Here is a 27,836-nt window from a genome sequence, read left to right as displayed (position 1 = left end):
TTGTGAATCCTAAAGATTGTCATAGCCTCACAAAGATTTCCCTCAATGCATGAGGGAATCTGACAATCTTTGGTGGGCTGCAGGAACATTGGGCACTATCTAATACAATGAAATTCAATTGTGAAAAGAGTAAGGTTCTACATTTAGGCAACAAAAACGAAATGCAAAGGTACAGTATAGGTGGTACCTTGCTCAATAGTAGTAACTCTGAGAGGGATCTTGGAGTCCTAGTGGACAACCATTTAAATATGAGCCAGCAGTGTGCAGCAGCTGCCAAAAAAGCCAACACAGTTCTAGGCTACATAAACAGAAGGATAGAATCAAGATCACATGAAGTGTTAATACCAGTTTATAATGCCTTGGTAAAGTCACACTTGGAATACTGCATTCAGTTTTGATTGTCATGATGTGGAAAAGATGTGGAGACTCTAGAAAGAGTACAGAGAAGAGCAACAAAGATGATTAGGGGATTGAAGACTAAAACATATGAAGAACGGTTGCAGGAACTGGGTAGGTCTAGTTTAATGCAAAGAAGGACTAGGGAAGACATGATAGCAGTGTTCCAATATCTCAGGGGTTGCCACAAAGAAGAGGGAGTCAAACTATTCTCCAAGGCACCTGAGGGTAGAACAAAAAGCAATGGGTGGAAACTAATCAAGGAGAGAAGCAACTTGGAACTGAGGAGAAATTTCCTGACAGTCAGAACAATTAATCAGTGGAACAGCTTGCCTCCAGAGGTTGTGAGTGCCCCAACACTGGAAGTCTTTAAGAAGATATTGGATAGTCATTTTTCTGAAATGGTATAAGGTTTCCTGCAATGTTCCCTCTAAGGTGTGTGGCTGCGCAGTCGCGCACGTGGCAAGAAAACACCGTGCAGCAGTTTCCAACTGCCACACAGTGATTTCTAATGTCACAAGCTCCGGAAGCTGAGGGGCCTCAGATTTTCTGTCCTGGTTAGGGTTAGCACAGGCGCGGGGGAGGGGGATGGCAGCAGGAGCTTACACGGCACAGCCGGTCTCCTAGGAGCCGGCTGTGCTCCTCAAACTACCGTCAGTCGCCCCATGTTTGGCCGCCCGCAGAGGACCTCCCCAGACTTGTTTTGATGAGCACGGGGCGACTGACAGTAGTTTGTGCCGCCATGCCCACTCAAACTACCACCCCGTGTTCAGCAAAGCAAGCCCAGGGAGAGCCTTTATGGGTGGCCAGTCCTAGCCGCTTGCACCCGGCACTGCGGCTAAAGGGAAGCCCCAAAGCCCCTGCCACCACCGGAATAACTGCTGCCACCTCCTCCTCCTCCTCCTCCAACAGCACTGCCAGATTTGCCACCCAGTGCTGTGGCTGAGGTGAAGACACCAAAGCTCCTGCCAGCGCCCCCACCTGTGGCAGTGGCGCCTCCCCCTCTGCTCGGAGCAACTGAGCTGGGTCCCATGTTACCCCTGCCCCCTCCTCCTCCGCTGTGCTTTTGAGGAGCCATGATACCTTTTTTCCTGTGGGGCAGGAGCTGGACCGACTGCGGGAGGGGAAAAGGGCGCCGGAGTGCTGGCAAAGGTGAGGTGGCGAGGAGGAACCCGATGGTGGTGCCATTGCAGGAGCCAGTAGGAAGGCGGCGGAGGAGGCGGGAGAAAGAAAAAATGGTTCCATGGCTTCTCAAAAGCACAGCAGAGGAGGAGGGGGGAGGGGTAATGCAGTGCCCAGCTCAAGTGCTCCGAGCGGAGGGGAAGGTGGCAGTGCCCCTGCCATGGGTGGGGGTACCAGCGGGAGCTTTGGTGGCTTCACCTCAGCCACAGCGCCAGGCAGCAAATGCGGTGGTGCTGTTGGAGGAGGAGGAGGAGGTGGCAGCAGTTATTCTGGTGGCGGTCGGGGCTTGGCGGCATCTTCAGCGGCGGCCCTGCCCCCGGTGAAAAAACTGAAGATAGAGCAGATCCAGGCTGATGATGTCACCGCAGCTGCCAGGTCTGGACTGAGGTAGCCAGAGCAGCGCCAAGGCGAAAGAGCAACATGACTGGAGGAGGAATTTGGGAGTTGAAGTCCACAAGTCTTAAAGCTGTCAAGTTTGAACACCCCTGGTTTTTTTCCCCTAAAGGGTTAGGGGTGTAAGGGTCTTGTAACTTGACAGCTTTAAGACTTGCGTGCTTCACATGCCAGAGCTTCTGAGCCAACATTTTGGTTGCTAGGCAGGTTGTTGTTAAGTGATACTGATATTATATGACACTTTTAATTAAGCAAGTACCTTGAATAAACATAACTTTGAGTTTCAAATAATACTGATTTCATTGTTGTCTTAGGTGACATCTGTGAAAAAAATTCAGGTGCTCAAGCACGAAAATGTGCCGCTCAAACACTATACTTTTCTGCTCACACTGAAAAAAAAATAGATGGAACATTGGTTTCCTGCCTAGGCAGGGGGGTGGACTAGAAGACCTCCAAGGTACCTTCCAACTCTGCTATTGTATTTGTATTTGTATTTAAAACCAAAAGGAATGGCTGCTGGGAGGATTTCAGCTCCATGCAGAGCTGAAATCCTTCAGCAGGCAGTTCTTTCCCACGCTCTGCTTAATAATTTGGGAAATTGCTTAATAACTGCCACAAGGAGTACAGGTAGTACATGTTGCATCTTGCTTAATGACCATTTCCCTCAACAAGCAAGATTCCCATCTCAATTGTGTTCGTAAATCAAGGACTACTTTATGAGTGTTGGAAGGGAGGGAGTAAAATGTGAGGGGGATGTTCTCCAGGGAAGAAAAATGAAAAAAAAAAAAATTAAAATAATATATATAGGAAGTATATAGAGAAGCAGAATTACAAAGAAAGAATAAACATGCAGCCTGATTACTGAACAAAACAAAACATTTCTTTTAAAAAAGCATTTTGAATTATCAGGAGTGATGGCTCCCTTTCATCGGATGAGTTCAGCAAAGGCTAGAATTCCTCCATTGAGGGTACTTTTACCTGAATACCAGCTGGAATAATAGATTGAATTCAGTTGCCTAAATGACTATTGCAACTCTTATGTCTCCATGAAAACAGAGGGAGGAAGGGAAGCGTCTGTGTGTTTGTGTGTGTGTGTGTGTGTGTGTGTGTGTGTGTAATCAAGTGGTCTAATCAAACTATATATCAGAGACATTCTTGCCTTTATTCCCTTTGCTTGCCTATCTTAGAATCAGACCCAAAAGCTTTTATAATGGGATCAGTTTATTGTATACAGAAAATTCATCTTTATTCCTGAGCAACAAAGAAACCTTTCCTCGTTGCTCTCTGTACTTTTTCTGATACCAACAGTTTGACTAGTCTGGAAATATTTGCCTTTTGCTGTCTTGGAAATGGGTTGCCATAGTGACTCCATCTTACATCAAGGTTCAATTACAAGAAGTGGACAGATCTTATTGGAACTGTGGGATGGAAGGAAAACAGAGACATTTTATTTTATTAAAAGAGATGGAAGGAATCTCTTCTAAAAGTCTTCTTTTCTCGTAATCTCTATCAGTGCAAGTAAAACATATATGTTAAATTGCTTGCAATTTGAAACGGAAATGTTGTGTTGAATCTTTCAGTATGTATTCTCTTCATCCAGCAACGTGCTTGGCACATAGCTGTTTACAAGCCTTCAGCCAAAATATTATGCACTAAAAATGTTGTATTTTGAAACCAAACTGAGACATATCTGCTTATTTTATATAATTCCTTCTCCACCTGCTCAAGGGTGGGCTAGAATTTGTCTTGATCTTTAGGCATTTGGAGTAAGTCCTATTTTACCTCTGAAGTGAAACTAGATCTGTATGAAACACAAAACACAATTATAGTTCCCATTTCCCAATACTGATCAAGATTTCAACACAGGAAACAGAAGTTTCCCCCATTACTGCTGTCTTGCTGAAAAATCATACTCATACTCATTGAACTGTTATTTATCTCCAAAACACTTAGGCAAAATCAAAAGAGAATATCGAAAAGACTTATAAAAGACCTTAAAAGTATTGAAAAAATCTGGATAGTATAATGTAGAAAATTTTGGAATGTAAATTTGAAATGAAACCACAACTGTTCCTATTTGGAACAGAAAAAATAATGATGGGCTGGCTGCTAAAATAAAGCAAGGTCATGGCACACACTTGAAAGTAAATCAGGAAGACTGTAATTTGGGGGGGGGGGTTGGTATACCTGTCTGCGAAGAACAAATAATGCTTATCAACAGGAAATATGCATGTGTAACGCGTGTACCAATTATGGGTAGCTAGAAAGCTGATAAAAGGTAACAAGAATTAGGCAACTTGCAGACCTTAGCTAAAAGTTAGGAATAGAGAAGGCCTACAGCAAATGAAATGTGTATTAGATAATTCCTGGTGCATTCATTAGCCAAGGCTTAGGAATGGGACAATAAACCTATAAAACAAATTGTAGAATTATTACTAAAAAAAATTTAGATGATATTTCTAATAATATCTCACCTTGTTCCACCTTCTCCTTTAGTGAAAATGAATAAAGCTCACTTAATCATTTGTTCTTGGTCTTTTGACCAGGAACCCTTTTTCTTGGAGTACTCCAATAAAAAGCAATCAGAAAACCTGCATTTCGTGTCTGGCCTCCATCATTGGCTTCGGCACCAGGCTCAGTCCCAAATTGAGGACAACAATAACAAGAAATGCCATAATTTAATGAGATCTATGTTTAATATACCAAGGATAAATTTTGCTCAACACTGGAAGAAAAACTGTAAGGTTCCAAAAACCATGGAAGACTTGCAGAGATACTTTTAAGCAGTTTCCTTTATTGTTTCTCACCTATACAGAGAAATCTTGCAAAACTAAGCTTTCATCATTAAAAATATAATCTAAGAATTTCTATGAATGAGCTAACTTGACCCTCTTTTTCCCAAACAAACTATCTAAATTTCACTGTATCTTTGTCCTCCCTCCTGGAAATCCATTCTAACACAAAAATACAGTCAGGAAAATTATCAAATTGGGAAATTAAACCTGAAGAATGCGCAGCAATGGGAAAACTAACAGTATATCAACACAATGGAAGTTTAAATAAATTTAAGCAGAATTGTTTCCCTTGCATACAACATATCAAGAAATACGATAAATATAACAACTTATAGTCTGGCTTTTAAGAGAGCCTGAATGTTTACAAATATTGCAAATTAACATGTATAAAAACAGGAAATTAATTTTTTTTTTAAAAAAACTTTCTGTTTTACTCTACTTTTTAGTATTTTAACTTTTATTAAATTTGTTTCATCTAGCTTTTATTTCTTTTTATCATACATACACACCAGTCGTGGGACTCAAATTTTTTTACTATCAGTTCTGTGGGTGTGGCTTGGTGGGTATGGCATGACTTGATGGGCATGGCAGGGGAAGGATACTGTAACATCTCAATTCCCTCCCCACTCCAGGGGAAGATTACTGCAAAATCCCCATTTCCTCCCGATCAGCTGGGACTCGGGAAGCAGAAAATAGATGGGGACGGGGCCAATCAGAGGTGGTATTTACCGGTTCTCCGAACTACTCAAAATTTCTACTACTGCTTCTCCAGAACTGGTAAGAACCTGCTGAATACCCACCTCTGATACACATCTACAAATAAAAGTAACAATACAATTTTTTAAATATTAAGTTCAACGTTGAAACTATTCTCATAAAATTAATACTTTAATGTGAATTGCAGTGGATTTTTATTTTATATTCAATATATATTTTATATATCCTTGTAGCACTGACATCCTGGCAATTAATACTGACATAACTTTTACTTTTATCTTTTAAAATTTAATATTTTGCTCTATTTAAATAATAGAATGCTAATTTTTAATCATATTATATAAACATCACTGCATTATAATCAGCAATGAAATAATATAATATATCTAGACTTATCATGTTACAATAAAAGGGAGGGGGAGAAGAAAAAGGATGGAAGGCTTTAGTAGAAAAACAGAAGTGGAAGACTAATTTTGTCCCTGTACTGTAGACCTAACACAAATTGATAAAGGTATCTTATAGGGTTTTATTTTGTTTTGTTGCACTGGAGGCAACACAAGCCTATCATCTGTCATGTCCTTGAAAAAAATATTGTGCTGTATGTTGGGAAGCAACATTTCAAACTGGTATCACTTTGCAATATTTTTTAATGTGGTTCAATACATTGCAGTAGGTTTTAGGACATACCGTAATTCTGCTGTATGTTTACAACAGACCAACAAAAGACCTACCCTTTTGCAAAAGAGCTTTCAGCTTTCAGGTTTCACCCACCCTAAATTTTACCACTATTACTCATAGTCACAGGAAAAATGTTGTTGCCAACATTAATGCAGGACAAGGCAAGGAACTCATCTGTAAATCTTAAATAATTTTTCTCTCCTGTCTCCAATATTCTGTGTGAGATTAACTTTCTCTCCCTCCCTCCTTCCCTCTCTCCCTCCCCCCACTCTCTCTGTGTGCGTGCAAATGAGTGTGCATTTACAGGGAAATGGCTGATATACAAAAGGTTAACTCTACAGACATGTTTTTTTTCTGAAAATCAAATATGTTCATGTCAGAAAAAAATATTTTTAATTATAATCAGAGGTTCAAAACCCACTTTTTCAGCTATGAATGAATTATTTCACAGTCCTGAAAATTATCCAATTGGGAACTTAAACCTTTTTAAACTGCAGAAAATTCAAACATGAATGATTCAGACTATATCAAAAAGAAAAATCTTGGTATATCTTTATTTTAGCTCTCTAGGTAACCAGTTTATGGTTAAAGATGAAGCCTATTAGACTACATCTCCTGTCTTTCTTATCTAGCCAGATTACTGATGAGTTGGAAATGCTGAGAACAGCCAAGATATAACTCAGTTTTTGATATAACTTGTTAACTTGGAGCTGCCTTTTGAAGAATTATTTGGACACTATTGTTGGCCCAAAATGTATCAGTTCACTTACAGATTGGTAAGGGCTTCTTTAACAGGTTTCCATCCATATTATGAGTACCGCACTGGTTACCAATAGATTTTTTCAATACAATTCAAAATATAAATTTTGATTTTTATAGCTCTACATGGCTTGTCTTCCAGCTACATTAGAAACCTTCAGCCAAAATCCAACCTTCCTCTGTGGGTCATCTGAGAGAGGTTGTTGGGTTCAGCTCATCCTATCTATTCTACTTAATTCAATGGTAAGCCCACAACTGGAGTCTAACTTAGCATAGGCTCACTAGAGAAGACAAGCTGCATGTGAGAGGAATATTCTGTCAAACTGAGGATTTATTTTATTCAGTTAGTCATCTTCATGAAGTTTCTGCTTCAAAAGCATATTCTAATTTTGTTTTGGGAATTGTTCCGAATGAAAATAACTTGATTATTAAGTGCATTTTTACTGAGGGCCTGGAGAGAGTTATTCTTTGGTAGCAGATAGAGAGAAATGGGTTGCTATGGGAACAGCACTGTCACCATAGCCTCTTTCTTGATTTCACTGAAAACAGCTAATCTATAATAGTATAAACAAGGAAGAATCCTCCCAATGAGATGCAAGCTTAAATGAGAAGTTCTAAACTCCAGGAAAGAGGCAAAATCCTCCGAATAGAAACTAACATGGCTCTCAACAAGTAAGCTAGAATTGGGCCAGTAACTTTCTCAGAGATGGTCCCACTAAATTTGATGCAAAAATAATTCTGCCAAGCATATTCATATGCATCTACATACTAATCTAGAAATCAAAAACTAAGAAAATGGATTTCCTTAGATATTAAAATCAAGTTTTGAATTGCCCATGTGGATAGGAGCCAGAAACAAAATAGAAGCTGCAGATGGAACTCTTTGATTCTTACCTGCTGCTGACTTTGTTCCTCAAGGTTGAGCTTGACTTCCAGAGATTGCCGAGCTTCTAGGAAGGCTTTCCGGTGCTTGCGGTCTGCCATGTAGTAAGACATGATACCCACACAGATGGTGCACAGATAGATGGCAACATTGGATAAGATCTTGAATGAAAAAGGGATAAATTACAGTTATCAGTCATCAGAAGAGAAGTATTTTTGTTTTCCTAGAAATGGGAGTAGGTGGCCTTCCAAACTCTGATGAATGCCAACTCCCATTCATCCTCTGCATTAGTCATACCGAAATACCCTGGAGGTTTATATGTTGCCCATTCCTTGTCCAAAATATTGAGGTATGGAAGATGAGGCAATTGAGCCCCCTTTCTTATCCATTTGAGTTTTCACTGGCAGAAGGTTGCAGGAGGCCATCGTAGCCAAAAAGGGAGTTTGGGAGCCTGTTTTCGCTGGCAAAGGGTCAGGCTACCAGAGGCACCCCCAACCCGAGTGATGTTGAGCTGGCCATGCCCCCCCCCTGCACCCCTCCCCCCGAGGTCAAGCATAACCCTGATGCGGTCCTCAATGAAATTGAGTTTGACACCCCTGTACTAAAGGCACAGGAATATGGTTTGGGGAAAATGTCTTTCCCTGGGGAAAGCATATCTTAACTGTTCTTCAATATACTGTGTCACACAGTACGCTTAGCTTCCAGATACATCTTTCAATGTACACTATACATACTTATTTCATGGAGCATCCCGTCAAGTTTGTAATCTTTAGCCATTAAGCCTTCTTCCCTATCTTCTTTCTTGATAGGAATAATCTATTTATGTAAAAAGGCATTGTGAATCTGAGAATCTTACTTCAGCTTAAAATTCATATAAACAGAAAGCTAAATATACCACTAAGTCTAAATGTTGTAAAAATAAGTAATCATTTCAAGATTGGTAATATTTTTAGAGCTTTCCTAAGCCAACATATTAAAGTTATTTCAAGCATACTGATAAGGTGTTACATTTTTTATGGGAAGGACAAACACCTACATTTCTTTTATTTAAACTGAGACTATCAAACAGAAATGGGGGGGGAATATAATTTTCCAGATTTTGGGGTTTGTTATATTTTGACATCAATGTTTCTCCCGAGTACATGGAAATATAAATTTCATCTCTATCCCCCCCCCCTCCCCGACAGCCATACACTCTAGGGATAATCCTTATTTGAAATTAACAGGTAAATCACATAGACCTACATAATACTTTAATCAATTTATTGATAATGCATTTTTAAACAAACTGAAATATTGCAAGAGTAATTTGAATTGTCTAAAATTGCAAAATGAAGGTACATTTTGTACAGCACATGTTTACAATTTAGTGTAGATGGATTAGCAACATCTAACATTGCCAAATTAGTATCAGTACTGAAATATATTTTGGATTATTCTAAATATAGAGTTATAATCAGAAAGACCCTTTCGGGGTCAAACCAGCTGTTCTTTCTGAAGATGTTTAGATTCTGAGGTAACCTGCACCTACAGCTAAAGAGCAAATTAAGTCCCTATTGCCACCAACCCATTGTTATAAACCAATGATTGAAAGAGAAATCCTCTCCCAATTTTGGACTGGATAAATACATATATGTGCTAGTCATTCCTGACTCTAGGAGGCGGTGCTCATCTTCATTTCAAAGCCAAAGAGCCAGCGCTGTCTGAAGACGTCTCCGTGGTCATGTGGCACGCCAAAGGCGCATGGAACACTGTTATCTTCCCAACAAAGGTAGTTCCTATTTTTTTACTTGCATTGTTACGTGCTTTTGAACTGCTAGGCAGAAGCTGGGACAAGTAACAGGACTTCACTCTGTTACGCGGCACTGGGGATTCAAACCGCCGAACTGCCAACCTTTCTGATCGACAAGCTCAGCATCTTAACCACTGAGCCACCGCATCCCTCAGGGGAAACCAACTGTAAATTTGGGAATTAGTAGCTCAGCCAAGCGGAGGCAGGTCATAGAAAGCAACCAGTCAGGACTGAAACAAAAAGTCAACTTTAGTGGACAAGACAAAAAAGATCTTCTAAATACATACAACCAGTGTTTAAAATTAAATGCAAAACATCTTAATGCAATTGGACCAAAAGGATGAGGTGACTCCTTCTGGGCACATCAGACCCGGCTTTGATTTAAAGGATCAGCTGCTCACCATTAAAACAGTATTCTTAAAATAAACAATTAAGGAGTTAAAGCAATGGAACAAAAAATAAAAAGGAAAAATTAAAAATGCGCAATTCCCCAGATAGGAATGTATAAAATGACATTTGGTGCCTTTATTTGGAGGGAAATCAATAGCAGCAGCCCCTCCCCTTTCTTGGTTATCTAAATTGTTATAATTTTATGTGAAAGATGTGTGTGAAAGTATTATATACATCAATAGAATCCCAGAATGTCAAAATGTTACATTCTAAAATTAGGTCTGCATTTCATGTGAACTAAATGAATATTTTCCCCCACATATGTAAATATGTGGACATCTATCAGGGATGCTTTAATTTGAATTTCTGAATCTGCAACAGGTTTGAGCTAATGCTCTAAATGCCCCTTCCAACTCTGTGATTGTATGCTTTTTAAAATCAGTTTATGAAGAGGGCAGAGTGGTTGCCAAACTTTTAGGACAACATTTGCAATTGTTACTTACTAGGGACAATTCCAACAGACATTACTAACCAGCTAGTGTCATAAATCATTTTATTCTGCCTTAGTAAGATCTCAGCTCAAGTATCATGCTAGGTTCTGGGCATCACACTTAAAGAGAAACTGGAACAAAATTCACAGAAAGACAACAAAGATGATTGGGGAACTAGAAACTACGTCCTGAGAAAAGAGGTTAGAGGTAATAAAAATGAAAGAGAGGCTCTTCATAGCATTCTACAAATAATTGAAAAGGTCCTACAGAATCCTACATTAGGACTTATTTTCTACTGTTCCAGAGTGCAGAATATCAAATAATAGATCTCAGTTATAGGAAGGCATTGTTGGACTGAATGTTAGAAACAAAGTCCTAATAATAAGAGCAGTTCAACTAAAGACAGGTGACAGGTTCTTTTTCATTGGTCCTGTACAAGTAGAGGCTGAAAGCCTTCTATTCAAGATACAGCAAAACCAACAAATAATTACGATTCCTGCACCCAACAAGAGATAAAATTCAAAGGCCTTACTGACACCTTCCAACTTTATAATTCTATGTTCCTGTACCAGCAATTATCCTTTCATTGAATAAAAGTTAACATTATTACAGAGAAATCAGGAAATGGCAATGAATACTTGGAATTCTGGGCCTCTTAACTATTTTTTTGGCATTTTTTTTGCCCTTAAAGTACTGAAAATCACATTTCAAAAAGTCAAGGGTAAAGCTACCTCAATACAAACTCTGATATAATGTATTTTCCATATAATTAAATTTAAATACAACTAAAATGCTTATTATTCAGTCATGTAATGAATACATTTCCTGTCCCACTGAAAGTTATAATTTGGTAACACTATCTGGAGTTGTTTGTGGACTATAGCTAAGGCATAAATGACTAAGGACTACAGAGGAGATGTAAAAAAAAATCCCTGGGATTTTGATCTTACATCTCTGGTTTAAAATTAAACCTTCAATAAAAATGATCGGTATAAATGCCACTTTGTCATTAAGTAAGCAAAAGAAACTATGAGACCAAAACAGAAAACAGTAAGATAAGAAAAAAACTAACACCCAGATATCTCATCAGCAACATTTCAGATGCCATTGCTCCTAGGTCTTCATTAATGTGTTTTGGAAAAGAAAAAAGCACTGTCATTTCTCTAGATATTTGAATATCAAGGGGTAAGAAGATGTCTGGGGAGAGCAACTTTTTACACACAACTAGCATCCCATAACCACAGAGCAAACAGATTCCTATCTTAAGTCTAGAACCAAACCACGTGTGGCTTAGATGACTGCTGCCAAAAGTTGCCTATTTTTATTTACACAGAGTCTTAAATGGACCAGGGTACTTCCGAATCTTGCAACCAGTGGGGGGATTCCAAATCTTTTCCTACCGGTTCTATGAGAGCGTGTTTTGCACACGTGCTCAGCACTCAAACAGTGCCCTCGGTGTCAGCGCTAGTAAGCTGAGCTGTTTTGGGGCTCAGCTGAGGTGCGGCAATCTGCTCTGCTGCACAAATCAGCTGAGCTAAAAAAACCAAGGGAATATGGTACAGGGAATGGTGGGGGGGAGGGCGGGGCCAGCCAGAGGTGGTATTTGCCGATTCGCCAAACTATTCAAAATCTTTGCTACTGGTATGGCAGAACTGGTCCAAACCGGCTGAATACCACCTCTGGTTCCAACTATCCTCTTTTGCCACAACTGGTAATGATTTAAATAGGATTTTTTTTTAATCAAATTTATTTTAATAAAATGCTTTTGGAGTAAAAATCTATCTAGATAGATAGTTTTCTATTTAAGATACATTAATAATTTAATTTATTCAGCATGAAATGCATCTTAGTTATGTAGCATGAGGCTGTATATTCTGCAATATTGGGACTGTCAGTAAGTCAACAGAGGAGGAGCTGCTGCGGGACAGAGATGGCAGTTGCTCTTTTAAAAGTTATGATTGAAATTGAGCTGATTTAAATTAAGCCTTTTTACTAGGGATTTAAATCGTGATCAACTTAAATCAACTTGATTTAAATCAAATCCACCCTGCCTGACTAGAACCTCCATATAAAGTAGCTTTAAACAAAACATGTTGGGCACACACTATCAGCTAAGAGCTGTTAACTTCTGGCCCCATTCATGAACTTTTGGAAGGTGATCACATCTAGGGATATTACAATTTATTCCATTTACATCCCACTTCTTTTCCTCACCAAATAGAAGACAGCAAGCCATGTTCAACAGTCTGTGTTGCTAGACAGTCTGGGTTTCTAGTTTAAGTGGAATCAATTTCCTCCATAATGTTTTTCTGTTTACTGTGCCAAATGCTGCACCAAGACCTATAAAGGCAACAAGCAGTTGTTTTCCCTTACTGACATATTTTGTCATTAGATGGTTCAAGACAAAATGACTGTCAATAATGGATTGATTCTGTCTAAAGCCTGCTTGTTTTTCTGCAAGAATACATTTTTCATCAACCCAGTTCTTGATTCTACTCAAAGTTAAACCTGGCAGATACTGTATTTTAGCCACAATATCTATTAGGCTAATAATGGTCCTGTAATTGCTCATGTTTATACTCTCTTTTTTAAATAAGAAATTATAAGTTTTGGAACTCCTGTAGGGTGCAAACATTTAGGAAACATCTGCCTAGGAGCTTGGTCAATGAGAATATTTGTAAACTTCCCATCTGCCCACTGTAGTTGAAAAAAAATGTTTTCTTTTCTGATGTTTTGACATCGTAGTACAGGCTTACCTCACAGTGATATGCAACATGTAGGATGAAGACTGGCCTGCAAGGGATGGTGATTTTGGACTGCTGTTCCAAACAATTCACTTTTCCCTCCCCATTTGGACTAGTGAATGCCAAAGATTATTTTCCTGTAGATAGCTAGAACTATCAATATTTGCACGTCTTAAAATTACATCACCCATATTCATATGGTTAGCAAACATTCTATTAATATACACAGATATCCCTACTTGCTCTATTTTTTTTACATACATACATATATACATACATTGTGTGTGTCTGTGTGTCTGTCTGTCTGTCTGGAAAATAGGGCTATATATAACTACAAAAGGAGAACACAGATTTAGCCAATTGACACAACTTCTCCATAAAAAATGGAGTGAACCATTGCAATTGCTTAAAATCCTTAAATTTGAGTGTCTGTCACCAAATGATTGCTCAGCCCAGCACTGAGGATTATTGAACCAATGATTAATAATTGCTTAAAATTCTACAAATTGAAACAGGAAAAATCTCCATGTGATGAAGTTCTGCCTGACACCTTTAGAAAACAGATGGATAAAATCCATCAAAAGATATTTCAGAATTCCAAAGCTAAAAGGCTGGGATTTATTTTAAAATAAGATGACTCTTTCATTCAAGTGCCTCTGAAAAAACATTTCTAAAAATAATCTGAAGGGAAACCCACTCCACCTCCCACCCCCATCTTCAACACCAATAATTCTCATGCATGTTCACCATTGACTTGCCATTTTTAACACTCTGGAGTTGTCATGACAACCACCTATGTTCTGAAGCACTGAAAATGTGCTGGCTTCAAGATAAATTTTAAAGCCTAATCATTATATCATAACACAGACCACAACAAACCTGTATTCATCTCTCTCTAGACATTATTAATTATTATCGGAAATCTGTGCATGTGTGTTGTGTTTATGTGATATATATAGATACATACACCCAAAATGGAAAGAATATGTTTCTAATTGGGGGGGGGGGGGATAGCTATTATGCTTTTTTCCCTAGCATCATACAATTTTTTCTTGCTATGGATATGCAGTCCAGGTGAAAATTTCATCACTTCTTATTTGCTAGCCTACCATTGCAGGAAATGGATAACAAGAACAAAAAAGTTGACAAAGATCCCTTGAAATGTTTGACCTGCAAAAATTAGTCAATGAACCTTTATGCATCCAGATGCAAAGCAATACAGGCACTCCTCAACTTACAACAGTTCACTTAGTGACTGTTTGAAGTTACAACGGCACTGGAAAAAAATGACCCATGACCATTTTTCACACTTATAACCATTGCAGCATTCCCATGGTCATATGATTTACATTCGGATGCTAAACAACTGACTCACATTTATGATAGTTGCAGTGTCTCGGGGTTGTGTGAATACCTTTTGAAACCTTCTGACAAACAAAGTCACTGGGGAAAACAGATGCACTTAACAACCGTGTTACTAATTTAACAACTGCAATGATTCACTTAACAAATGTGGCAAGAAAAGTTGTAAAATGGGGAAAAACTCACACATATTTCTCACTTAGCAACATAAATTTTGGACTCAATTGTGGAAATGTAGTCAAGGACTATCTTTAGTTGCTGTTACTGAAGGAGTGGACTACTTTCAAGCAAAGCCCTTTCAAGCAAAGCTCTATACTTTCAAGCAGGCCTCTATCAGGGAAGTTTACCATCCAGCAAGCAAACAAACTAGATTACATTCAAAGTTTCCTTCCAGTATATTTATTATTTATATCCTCATGGAACTAATACACAGTTCTTTACCCTACCCATGTATTAATTTCCCAGCAATCCTGAGAGATAGATTAGAAAAACAGGAAGTTGCCATGCTGCTATCAGTCCAGTCAAGTATTAACTACAGTGATAACTCTATAGGGTTTCAAGCAGGAATCTTTCTATTGGTCTTCTACTGTATATACCGGTACTACTACTAAAACTCACAACTATAACCTTTAACTGGGTGAAGCAGTTCATCACAGGGCAACATTTTGTGAACGAAGGTACTTCCAATGGGATAACTTACACCACTGTTTTTCAACCACTGTGCCGCGGCACACTAGTGTGCCGTGACATAGTGTAAGGTGTGCCGTGGGAAAATTACTTTATATATAGTCAATATAGGCACAGAGTTCATTTTTTTTAACATTTTCTAATGGTGGTGTGCCTCGTGATTTTTTTCATGAAAAAAGTGTGCCTTTGCACAAAAAAGGTTGAAAAACACTGACTTACACAATGTGTCCAGTATGCAAATCCATTAACTCCTGTAGAATTAAAAATTGGCAGATTTTATAAAACATTTTATGACATAAAAATATACAAAATATCATAAAACATTTCTTCTGCTCAACTCTCGATGACTGACTATGCTGTGCAGTTCGATATGGGCCCTTTTTAAGGTAGTTACATCTCTGAATAGCTCCCTGAATTTTTGAGAGCTTTTCAAGTACATTAGAAGCTTTGCCATTATTGAAGGCATTAAGTTGGGTTCAGAAAGACTAGTTAGCTCAAAGTCACCCATCCCTAAACTCAAATAAATCATGTTAAACCATCTTTTTTGTTTAACAATAGTTTCAAGATTAAGCCATAATTATCTGAGTTCATATATAAGCTGTAAATCATGGTTTAGAAATCTCAGTGATTGACTTCATACATGATTCGATGACACTACAACAAATGAACATATCAAAGAGTTCATAGCTGAGAAGATTTGAACCTAGACTCTAACTGTCCAGATCCATCAGTGGTCCCCATTATATCTCATGTCTTATTGCTACAACTTAAACTACTAAAGGTTAGATAAGAAATCATAGATATATTATAATGCATTGTTATTTTGTTTAATCTAGTTAAACTTTGGCCTTCTGAAAGTTTATGATTGAATGCCTGACACCAGTCTAGTTGCATAAATGTTTTCTAAAAGAAAACATTTGCAAATCTTATTGTGAGGATGACCACTAACATGAATGGTTTTATAAGGAGATGAAATAAACATGTATTGGGGGGAGGGGTATTGCCAGGACACCATGTTTCATTTGTCTTCCTGACTCTAGCAATCTAGTCATTCCACCTGGATTCTGCTAATTTTCCTGAAATATGTATTCTGAAACAGAAAACAATTGAAGGTATTCCAGAATATTCTAGTAGTTCTTAGAAGGGGCAATTTTACACATTATATAATGAAGGAAGGAAGATGTGCCGATGACCTTTGCTCATGATCTCTCAGTGGATGCTAAATACTTAGAAGCACTATATCTCTAAATGAATGTCAGATGCTAAAAACAATGGTAAAAATAGCTATTATTCTGATGCTCTGAGAAGCCACTCTGAGAAGCAGGATGCTGGACTTTAATGCATTTTCACCATGTAATAATTAAGGCCAGCCTTCCTACTGTAATCTTGCTGTGAAAAACAAATTAGAAGACAAGAGAAAATGACCTTGAGATGGGAACCAGAAAGAGTCAAGGGCATTAACTACCAACTTCTAAAAAAAAAAGATAAAAGTAAAATTTAAAAAATGAACAGACTGCCTTAGTGAACACAACATCCATTTTTTGAAAAATAAATCTATACAATGTGCACTAAAGAATACTATATGTTTATGTATGTCTTAATTTATTTTTCATTTACATTCCACCTTTCTTATAGGAACAAAAATAGCATCCACTAAAGTCTCCCCTCATCCTCACTGCAATAACCAGAAAAAGAGTTTGGGCATATAGAGAGTATTTTGGTCAAGTGAGACCTGAATTCAAACCACCTTAGTCCAGCACATTAATCTGTGGATAAGCAGTGTGGAATAAACCTGTATGTTCTACTATATTCTGAGAAGAAAGGCTGACCCACATTAAACTCGATTTTTAAAAGGAGTAATCATTGTAGACTAAAAATCGCAGAAATCTTCGGAGACCTAAAACTTAGCAAATCTTTTGAGTCTGCGCAAAAAAGGAGATTAGTGTGATGACTCCCCCGGATGCTTACCCAGATCCCACTCCAGGTGTCAGCTTGGAGGAGGATGAATCAGTCCCAAGCACACCTGAAAGGGAGTTGGTCAGTGGCTCCAAGCAGCCATTCTAAGAGGGATTTGGCTGAAGCACAGCTGCAGCAGGACAGCCCTGAGGCTTCAGGTGAGGAAAGTATTCAGCTGCAACCAGTCAGTGATGAGGAAGAGAAACTGCCTTCTGCACCAGATCCAAGAACATATAGGGCAGAGAAAAGGCAGGAGCGGAGAAGGTCAGCCAGATTACTCATGAGGAGAAAGCCTCGGCCTTCTTGATGGGCTGCATCAGAAACTGGCTATTTAGCACAGCAGACAGATGGAGGCGATGCGGGGAACTTGTTCATTTTCTTGCTGTGTGTTCTTGCCTTGAACTTCGGATTGTGTCTCTGCAACTGTTGCCTTTGCCTTGCCTTGCCTTGCCTTGCCTGTGAATTTGCCTTTGTTTTGGAACTTGCCTTTGCCTAGTGGACAGGAGTTAGCTTGCCTCAAGGATTTGTGTCGGCTTCATTTGAGTAGCCTGTGGAACTCATTGGGGTTGAGCTGGTGCCGACACAGGGAATTACTGGGAAATTCAGTTCAGGCTTGGAATCCTTAGTAAAGACTCCTTATACCCATGGTGTGTGTCAGTGGTGGGTTGCAGCCAGTACGGCCTGATACGGCCGTACTGGTAGTAGCTGGAAGCAGCTGACAGTACATATTGGTACAGTGACTGGTTTGACCCGCCTGCCCGCGTTTTATACCTGTTTTTAAAGCAACTGGCCAACTGCGCACTCACGCACAGTGTGCAGCGCTGCACGATTTCTGACAAGCAGCTGGGTGTTGCAAGGGCAGTGGAGTGTACATGCACGCGCAGTGCCTGTGTGCGAAAAGAACGCCCAGCCCCCTGAGCAGTGTACCAGTAGCGACAGGGAGAGGAACCCACCACTAGTGTGTGTGCGTGTGTGTGTGTGTGTTTGTGCACTTGAGTGGGACAACACAATTACAGGAGATCTATGCACAAGTCAATTATGGAACCGCCTGTTTGAAAAGTTAGTTATTCCACCATAATCACTTTGCTGCATTAACTTTCAACAACCCAACACTGAATTGACTAGGATCATAGAAAGTAACATCCCAATCTTCATTCAAGGACTTGTCACTTTTCAAACTAATATATCGCCATGTATATAGGGAGATATAGACTGGGGAAGGATAGGACCTTCATTTCCAATTCTTTTTTACTGCTACCTGTATCAGAGAGCTTTCAACCCAATGTGGTAAATGTACTATATAAAAATAACCAACATATTCGTGGCATGCCCAGCTTTATGTAATCCAAATATCCAGTTACAAGAGGATATCCCTAAGATTGCTGAAATAACATTTTAAAAAAAATAACAAGGAAAGTCTAAACAGATTGCCATTGAGTGGACACAACATGCTGAACATCTGTGTATGTGTTCACAACGTCTGTGAACTTCTGTGTTTGAGAACAAAGAAATTTGGGAGCAGGGCACAGGTATCTAGAATCCCAGGTAGAAACTCTTCATGCTGCCACCCAAGGCTGCAAAATCAGTTTACACTCTGTAAAGCATATATGCAAATATAGCATGAAAATAACAACATTAAGATGCCTGCAGTGAACTGTCTTCCATTGTGATTTGGAAAGACTGTGAAAACATCAGCTCCCAAACACCAGCTCCTCCCTTTCTCTCAAATAAATACCTGTCAGAACCACATGACATGTGATGAAATCAAAAGGTCTTGTTCCTATGGAAGATTTGAAGCACAGCGGTCCTAAAATCATCCACTGGCTTTGCATGTTATTATTGTGCATCTTTTTGACTCAGGAGGTAGATAGCTCCCTGCGGAGACAGTTCAGGGCTTCAGTTGCCTGTGCTAAACACAAGCAATTAGCTTTAAAGAGGGCAGGGAGACAAAGTGTCTGAAAACAAACAAACCTCAACAGCAGAGAAGCAACACAAAGGGAAAGAAAGACCAGCACGGCTGATAATCCCAAACATATAGCATTCATGTAACATAAATGGTAATACGGGTAGTCTTTCACTTATGACCACCATGGAGCCAAAAATTTATGTTGCCAAGTAACACATTTGTTAAGGGAGTTTTGCCCCATTTTACACCCTTTCTTGTCACAATTGTTAAGTGAATCACTGCAGTTAAATTAGCAATACGGTTGTTAAGTAAACAAGGCTTCCCCATTTGACATTGCATGTTGGAAGGTCACCAAAGGCGATCATATCACCGCGGAACACTGCAAGCATCATAAATATGAGTCCATTGCCAAGCATCTGAATTTGGATCATGTGACCCCAGGGATGCTGCAATGGCCATAGGTGTGAAAAATGGTCATACCTCACTTTTTTCAGTGCCACTGTAACTTTAAACAATCATTAAATGAACTGTCTATCTGTAGAGACATAAATTCCTCTGAATAACACTGGACTGAACACGCAAGGAAGCTCCTCGCCCAAAAGGTTATAAAATCTATGAAGCAAAAGTAGCAGAATTTTAAGCTACATAGGAATGAAAGGTTTTTTGGGGAAAACAATGTGATTTAGGCCCGAATTAAACTGTTTATCATTAATGAGCTACCTGGAACAGTTTCAGTGTGGTTTTGGAATAGGAATAGGAGAGTTGGAAGAGACCTTAGAGTCTTCTAGCCCAACCCCCTGCTCAGGCAGGAAATCCTACACCATTTCAGAAAAATGGTTGTCCAATCTCTTCTTTAAAACTTCCAATATGGAGAATAGAATAGAATAGAATGGAATAGAATAGAATAGAATGGAATAGAATGGAATAGAATAGAATAGAATACAATACAATACAATACAATACAATACAATACAATACAATACAATAGCAATAGCAGTAGACTTATATACCGCTTCATAGGCCTTTCAGGCCTCTCTAAGCGGTTTACAGAGAGTCAGCATATTGCCCCCAACAATCTGGGTCCTCATTTTACCCACCTCGGAAGGATGGAAGGCTGAGTCAACCCTGAGCCGGTGAGATTTGAACCGCTGAACTGCTGATCTAGCAGTAGCCTGCAGTGCTGCATTTAACCACTGCGCCACCTTACAATACAATACAATACAATAAGTCTTCCTTGGAGTTCTAGTCCAACCCTCTGCGTAAGCAGGAAATCCTACACACTTCAGACAAATGGTTGTCTAGCATCTTCTTAAAAACTTCCAGTGTTGGAGCATTCACAACTTTTGGAGGCAAATTGTTGATATAATTGAATGAATTGTTTTACATGCTCAGAGGCATGATAGCAGTGTTCCAGTATCTCAGAGGTTGCCACAAAGAAGAGGGAGTCAAGCTATTCTTCAAAGCACCTGAGGGTAGGACAAAAAGCAATGGATGGAAACTAACCAAAGACAGAAGCAATCTAGAACGAAGAAGGAATTTTCTGACAGAACAATTAACCAGTGGAACAACTGGCCTCCAGAAGTTGGGAATTCTATTCTATTCTATTCATACTTTACCATGAGTCTATATAAGCAACATTTTTTTAAAAAATCCCATTTGTTCAGTGATTGCAGAGCATATTAAATCTCACAGCTATCCTATGGAACAGAGTGAAAGACTTTAACTGAGATCTCTCTCTGCCTTTCAGAGAACAGCTCTAGTTTTCTTTAGTACAGAGCTTACAGACATTAAAGTAGTATGTGCTGACAGTGTGTAAATATACACAAGGCTACCCTGGTATCAAACTGGGAATTCCTCTGAGACTTTCCACAGTTCATTAAGTATACCTTACAACAGGGATCAGCACAGTTTGCTCCTGATGAACGTCACTAGGTGCTCTTCATCGATGGGCATGGGTTTAATGGCTAAAATTCATTAATCCAGAATGTTGGTGATATGAGTGACCTCATGAAATCATTATGCAAGTAGCCATTAAGAGTTTTTATTGTGAGGTTTCTTGAAGGATGCCAGGTGTGCAAGCATCATCTACACTGAGTATCACTTCCTCAGCCTTGGGAGGAGCAGGCTGCTTTATTCACTTTATTGTGGAATTTACAGGTTTCAGATCCTAAGGAAGATCTAATCTGGGGAGAAGAATGGAAGGAGGAAGCAGTAGAATTAACTTTGGGATAAGGGAATCTAACTGACTGTACAGATCTGACCCTTGTCTCTTTTGCTCTCTCCTCAACTGCCATCTTCGCTTATACACCCAAGCTATTAATATTACCTCCCTAGGGGGAACTTTCCAAAGGTTTGTATAACAATTATAATAATAATAAAGTGGTTCAGCAAACAATGTTTATTTCTGAACATTATGTTCCTCTTTTTCCATCTGGGGCATGCTGCGTTGCCAAGGTTTTCCTGGCTAGATACTTCCTGTACCATCAAAATGATCAACACAGAGAAAACCAAAAAGCAGCTTGCAAGACAGTCACAGTTAAGATCTGGGTCACCCAGAGGCATTTCAAATTGGGAGTGGAGTTCCTCTTTTGCTTCAGCTGTAAACTCTCACTTGTTGGTTAATGTAAATGTATAACAGCTTTATTTTTATATACTCTATTTACTCAACTTAAGGATATCTAGCCACTGTATAAACATGTATATTATATACATTCATATAGCACTTAAAAACAGCATTACATAGCCAATAATAACATCCACCAATATTAGAGAAACATATGCCATCTGAGGTCACAAATTAGTCTTTAAGAAAATTCTTTGGCTAACACAAGCTGAGATACATCAAAGAGGAGGGACAGGGGTAATGACTCTTTTTGTTTCGTTGCTATTAAAATATATGTTCTTGAATTCTTTTAGCTTTTTCATTCCAACTCTCTGTAATCTACCTTGAAATATGGATTTATATTCATTTTTCAAGATTAAAGGCAGAGTACAATCTACATATTATTCAGAAATAACTCCAATGAGTGACTTCTTCTCTAGTAAATAAATATTTACCAGTATTCTACTTTTGTTACACAAGATTGGAAATCAAAACTGGAAATCAAATCACTACCATTTTGAGATATGCAGATGCAAGACTCAATAACAGTAAAGAAGGTTTTTTTAAAAAGCATGACAATTATTTTTTGCCAAATAAAATTGGAAAATGAGACAAACTAACAACATGCTTTAGCAAATTGACAATTGATGGCAAAAAAAGTGAATTATCTTTTGTTGAACTCATTTTCATGAGTTCAACAAAAGATAGAAATGGACAGTGTGCTGGAGAAGTAAGAAAGAAGATTAATCCTAGGGAAGAAATTTATAGATCAGCACAAATTCCCGTCTTTAACTCCATCCCAAACCATGGCATCTAATACAGTTCATTAATATATCCTGAGACAATGCTGTACATGCCTTTTACTCCTCCAACCATCAACACCCTCCTTCCTTAAAACACATTGTTTTTTCTGCTACCATTCATAAAATGAAACCCTGATTTTTATTGTTTCTTTCACTAGAAAATCTCTTTACTCTCAAGACTGGACTAACGCATTTTGCCTATTGAAGCAGTGGAGCTCAAATCAAATCAAATCTTTATTATGGTCATAAATCAGCTTACAACCAGTAGAGTAATAGTCCCTCAGCCAGCAACAAAGTAAATTGTACTTAAGTCTGGGGAAATTATTTGAACTTGTGCTGTAGAAAATTTTATAAGTGCCTTTCCCATGTAGAAGCACTATATACAACGTATTATGAAGTAACGATTTTCTACTCTTATATGACTTCCCAAAATCAACCATAGCAGGTGCCTCATTTTGACTAATAATAGAGACAACTCCTCACTTTTATTGCCATTAAACTTAAACACTTGTAATTTCAACAGAATGTATGTTTCACCAGTTCTGATTGTAGGAAGCTGATTTCATACACTACTTAGAAATTGCACAGCACAAAAATTCTTCTAGTGTGTGTTTTGCTAACAATATTCCATGGGACTTGTTATTAAGCTCACTAGCACCTACTCGTTTGTTTTCAGAGACAGTCCAGGATGCTAAACCTTACCTATAAAGGACTTGCTTCCACATGCATGAATCTGCTGAAGTTCTGATTTATCTGGTGATCTCCCTGTTAACAGATGCTGATAGAAGTATGGGAGAGAGCTTTATTTATGGCAGCATTACTTTTATCTTCTTCTTTGATTTATTTTAATTGTGTTTTAAATGCTTTTAGTTCCATTTGGCTATTGAATAATTTTAAATATGCTAGCACTGCTATTTGTTCTCAAAGGTATTCTCTCATTCATTATTTCATTGTTGTTGTTGTTGTTTTGTTTTTGTTTAAACTAAGTTATACACACACCCACACACGAAATCCCTCATTTCTTCTATTGAGGGAAGTAGTGTAGAAAGTTAGCACTCACCCCTCTACTAAAAGAATGAAATATTTTGAAAAATATTAAAAAGGCAGAATATTATATTTCCCTAGATGAGAAATGGAGAAATATGCCCTTGGAAAGCAGTCAAAGTAATAGCCATCAGTAGATGTCAGCACTTAAGAGATAAAGAAATAGCTAGCTCTATTCATAAGCAAATTCCCTCTGAACAAGGTAGGATTAGCCCTCAGCCACAATAGGAATTGTTCAACAACTCCCTTCATTGCATCAGCCAAACTTCAATCAAATGTGGGAGGTGAAACAACCTACAAAGCCAGCTATGACCTACAACAGCCAATAAAATACATGTTCTTACACAGGAATAGGAAGCTCAGGTTCAAAGCCCAAGACAAGGTATGAAAACCCCTCACTCTTAACTCCATGTGGTCAGCTATCCAGAATCACACGTGCTTGATGGTTTTGTTCATCATTAAACCATATTTCTAATCACCCTCCATGTTTCCAGTGTCTTTCTCACAATTGGTTGTTTAACTAGTTAGAGTTGAGTCACCTTTTCTTAGTATTTCTAATTTAAAGTTAATAGAATATGGCTGCCAATACAGCATCAAAAAGGAAACTCTAAGCTACATGAACTAACCACTGTGTTGCCCAGAATTATTAAATTAGTGAATTTAATACATTAAAAAGACAAATGATGGGGGTGGGGGAATAGCTTGCCTCTTTATTGGCAGGAACAAAACAATATCGCAAAATTAACCAGGAATATGAAAATGGTAGATTTGTCTCTATTGATAGATCTCTGATGATTTGCAGTAGATCTTCATTAACCTCTGATGAGTAAGCAAAAACAGTAATTTAAAAGAAAAAGAAAATGCAAAACTCCTTTCTGGTTGGATTTGTGCTAAGTCAACTACCAGACTAAACTTTTCTCGTCTATAAAACAGAAATATGTATTGCTTCCTCTGGCCAAATTATTCTAGTATTTGTCTGATCCATGAGAATTCAGGAAACACATCATTTTATGGAGAGTTCATGCATATGAATGATACCTAGATGCAATTGGTAACTAGTCCCACCCTTAAATCATTTACACCATGGCTCCATCTTGCTCTCACCCCAAATATTTTCATTTTAGTTTATGGTTAAGCAACCTACCACAATTGTATCAGAAACTTTCAGGTTTTGATAAAAATCCTAAATCTGCCTATCCCTTAAATAGAAGCACAAAGTTAGACTTAAGTTTCCATTTCTTCTGACATGGATTTCTTTTGACACATTTCCCATTTTCCCCTCTTCTGATCTATGAGTTTGGTTCGAACTTTCTTTGGGACACGTCCTGCTTACAATCTCCCATTTTTCTACCATTTTCTACAGTGGTGAGATTCAAAAAAAAATTCCTACTGGTTCGGTGGGCATGGCTTGGTGGGTGTGGTGTGGTGTGGCTTGGTGGACATGGCAAGAGAAGGATACTGTAAAATCTCAATTCCCTCCCCATTCCAGGGGAAGATTACTGCAAATTCCCATTTCCTCCCAGTCGGCTGGAACTCGGGAGGCAGAGATTAGATGGGGACAGGACCAGTCAGAGGTGGTATTTACCGGTTCTCCGAACTATTCAAAATTTCTACTACCGGTTTTCCAGAACTGGTCAGAACCTGCTGAATACCCACCTCTGGTTCTCTACCGCCTGCCTTCTTAGAAACCTTCCTTTTTTTGTCCCAGCCTTTCTATATGTGCTGCCTTTGGTAACTAGAGCAGAGCTGTTCAATCAGTGGCAAAGATGCTTCTGCCTGCCCCTGCTCTCTGGGAACTTAGCCAAGCTAATCCCTGCTGTCACTGCAACTCTACAACTATTTATTGTACTGCAAGACAACAGAGTTAGCTTGCAGGATTTAGCCTCTTCTTGATGTTGGTTGCAGATTTTAGTTTTTTACATGATGTAAAATTTGGGTAGCATCTCAGTTTATTTGTTTAAAAAGAGCGAAATGTACAGCCACTGCTCTAAAGGATATGTCAGCCTTTTTACAAGTGAATTATGTTACCTTTTGTGAATTGTCTCAGACCAAAATACATAAACCGCAAGATAATCTGTCAGGTGTAAAAAAAAATACTTTAAAGAAGAGAGAAGGACATTTCATGGGTTGAAATTTATATGTATGTATTGATTTTGAAGTATAATCATTTCTGATATGTTAGGTTGTCATTTTTAAACTATTACAGAGAAGCTAGAATGCAGAACTCAGATGCATGACAAGCAATAAGTAGTCATTTTTCATCTGACCACCTGCTTGCCTTCAAGTTAATGAAATTAAACTGACCATGATTTCCCATCTGAGACCATGATTTCCCATCTGTTTTACAGTTTCAAAATGCAGGCTTACAGAAATCCTGTATGTGCAAATACATAGAGGTGTGAGCTCTAAAGAGGGGAAACTGGCATGTGCGCCAGCTGTACAAAGCTCTATGAGTCCAGAAATAGCAAGTGATAAGCATACTATACTTGGCTGGTGGCACACTCATATCTCTAGTGTTAATATCTACAACTGTTATGAACAACCTAACTGGGGGTAAGGGGGATAATTCTTAAAATGCAAACTATTGTCCCTCACACAGGAATGATGACATCTAGAAGTTTTACCATTATATTTGAGTGTATAGCAAGAATGAATCATGTTTTGACCTGGAAAGAGTTTTAGGCAAAATCACGAGTCTTTTAAACTTGCCACTTTTAATCTGTGGCACCATTTTAACTAAGGTGACCAGACGTCCCAATTTTGGCGGTACAGTCACGATTTATAACAATTTGCCCCATGTCCCGAGGCGTTTTTAAAAAGTCCCGATTTTCTGGCTTCATGTTGAAAGCCCAGTGGATTTGCTTAAGAAATCCTAACCGGGGCAAGACAAAAGACACTCTGTCTAACCCTCTCTCTGTCTCAGTACTTTCATTGAAGATATTAAAATGTTAAAGCCTCAAAACGGACCCCCCCGCCCCTTTTACTTACTTTTATAAGAAAAGATGACCCAGTACCATAGAGCTCCAGGAAATACTTTGGCTAGAGAAGTAAGGACTTCTGTTTCTTCCTGGATTTCCCGGAGGGGAGGGGCACGGAGGTTGGAGGTCGGCTCGTGTGGAAAAAATGGTGGCAAAGTTTCTTTGAAAAATATTTCCCTGGGACTAATAATTTCACCATTTTAATTTGTTCAGTTCTTTGTATTAACATCTACATCATTCTGGATTGACTTGGAGTGCCTGCCTGCTGCTAAGTGAGCTGGGTTTTTTCTTTTATTTTTTTAATGTATTTTAAAATAATATTTTATTTATTGTGCATAGGATTTTTTAAAATAGTTTTATTCTGTGTGGATTCTTTTTTTAAATTGTCTTAGACTATTTAAAAAAAGATTCTATCCAAAATACAAAATACTAGCTGCAGTTATTCACTTAAGAACTGTGGCAAGAAAGGTGGTATAGTGACCAAAGTTACAATGGCATTGAAAAAAGTGACTGATGTCCATTTTTCACACTTAGCGGCCATTTTCACACTTAGTGATCGTTGCAGCATCCTCATGGTTACGCGATCAAAATTTTGATGTTTGGCAACAGTTACAATTTATATTTGTAAATTGTAGTTATGTTGAAATAAAAAAATATTACAATACTATTTTTGCATTATATGAAAATTTTTGTTGCTCCGTATAAAATTTTTAACCAAGCCCCCCCGCCCCCTCCCCCCCCGGTCAAAGGTGTCTCTCTTTACCAATCTGAAAATCTGATCACCTTAATTTTAACCCACTACATTGACTCACCTTACCCAGTTAGGGTAGGGTATTTTGCAGACTCCATCAGTTCAAGAATTTTAACTGGTGGGGTCCAGTAAGAGAGCCTTTCTGCCATTCCCCCCACCCAACCCATGTTTTGAAACATTCTCCCACCCAGAAATTAAATGGGCCACTACTCTCCAGGGTTTTTGAAAATATCTAAAGGCCTAGCCCTGCCAACTTGTTTGGGGTCTCAGGAGCATATAGCAATCAGGTTGGTTAGCCCCCTGCCCTTTTAACTTTCAGTTGTAATAATTGCATTTTTCTTTCATTGCCTCCTAATATAATATTCATATATGTTTTTTATCTGTTTATGTTTAATTGTTTACCATCCAAGGTCACTCTTTGAGTGATGGGTGGTTTCCAAATTAGTGTCCTCTCCTCAAATTAAGCTAATTTGGAAGGTTATATTAAAAGACTTGCCAGTTTGCCATTGGAATCTTATCTCATTTTT

At 38.5% G+C, this 27,836-nt stretch overlaps 1 protein-coding gene across 1 annotated transcript in view; it reads right to left on the bottom strand.

The window, feature by feature from the left end:
* Positions 1–27,836, bottom strand: part of ADCY3 (adenylate cyclase 3) — an 82,963-nt gene that overhangs the window by 44,862 nt on the left and 10,265 nt on the right. Inside the window, exon 3 of the mRNA XM_032216396.1 lies at positions 7,815–7,964. Within this exon, the coding sequence (XP_032072287.1) occupies positions 7,815–7,964 (150 nt within the window). The remainder of the gene's footprint in view (positions 1–7,814; positions 7,965–27,836) is intronic.

Source organism: Thamnophis elegans, chromosome 4, assembly GCF_009769535.1.
Source record: "Thamnophis elegans isolate rThaEle1 chromosome 4, rThaEle1.pri, whole genome shotgun sequence".
Taxonomy (NCBI): domain Eukaryota; kingdom Metazoa; phylum Chordata; class Lepidosauria; order Squamata; family Colubridae; genus Thamnophis; species Thamnophis elegans.
This window is presented reverse-complemented; position numbering and strand designations above follow the sequence as displayed.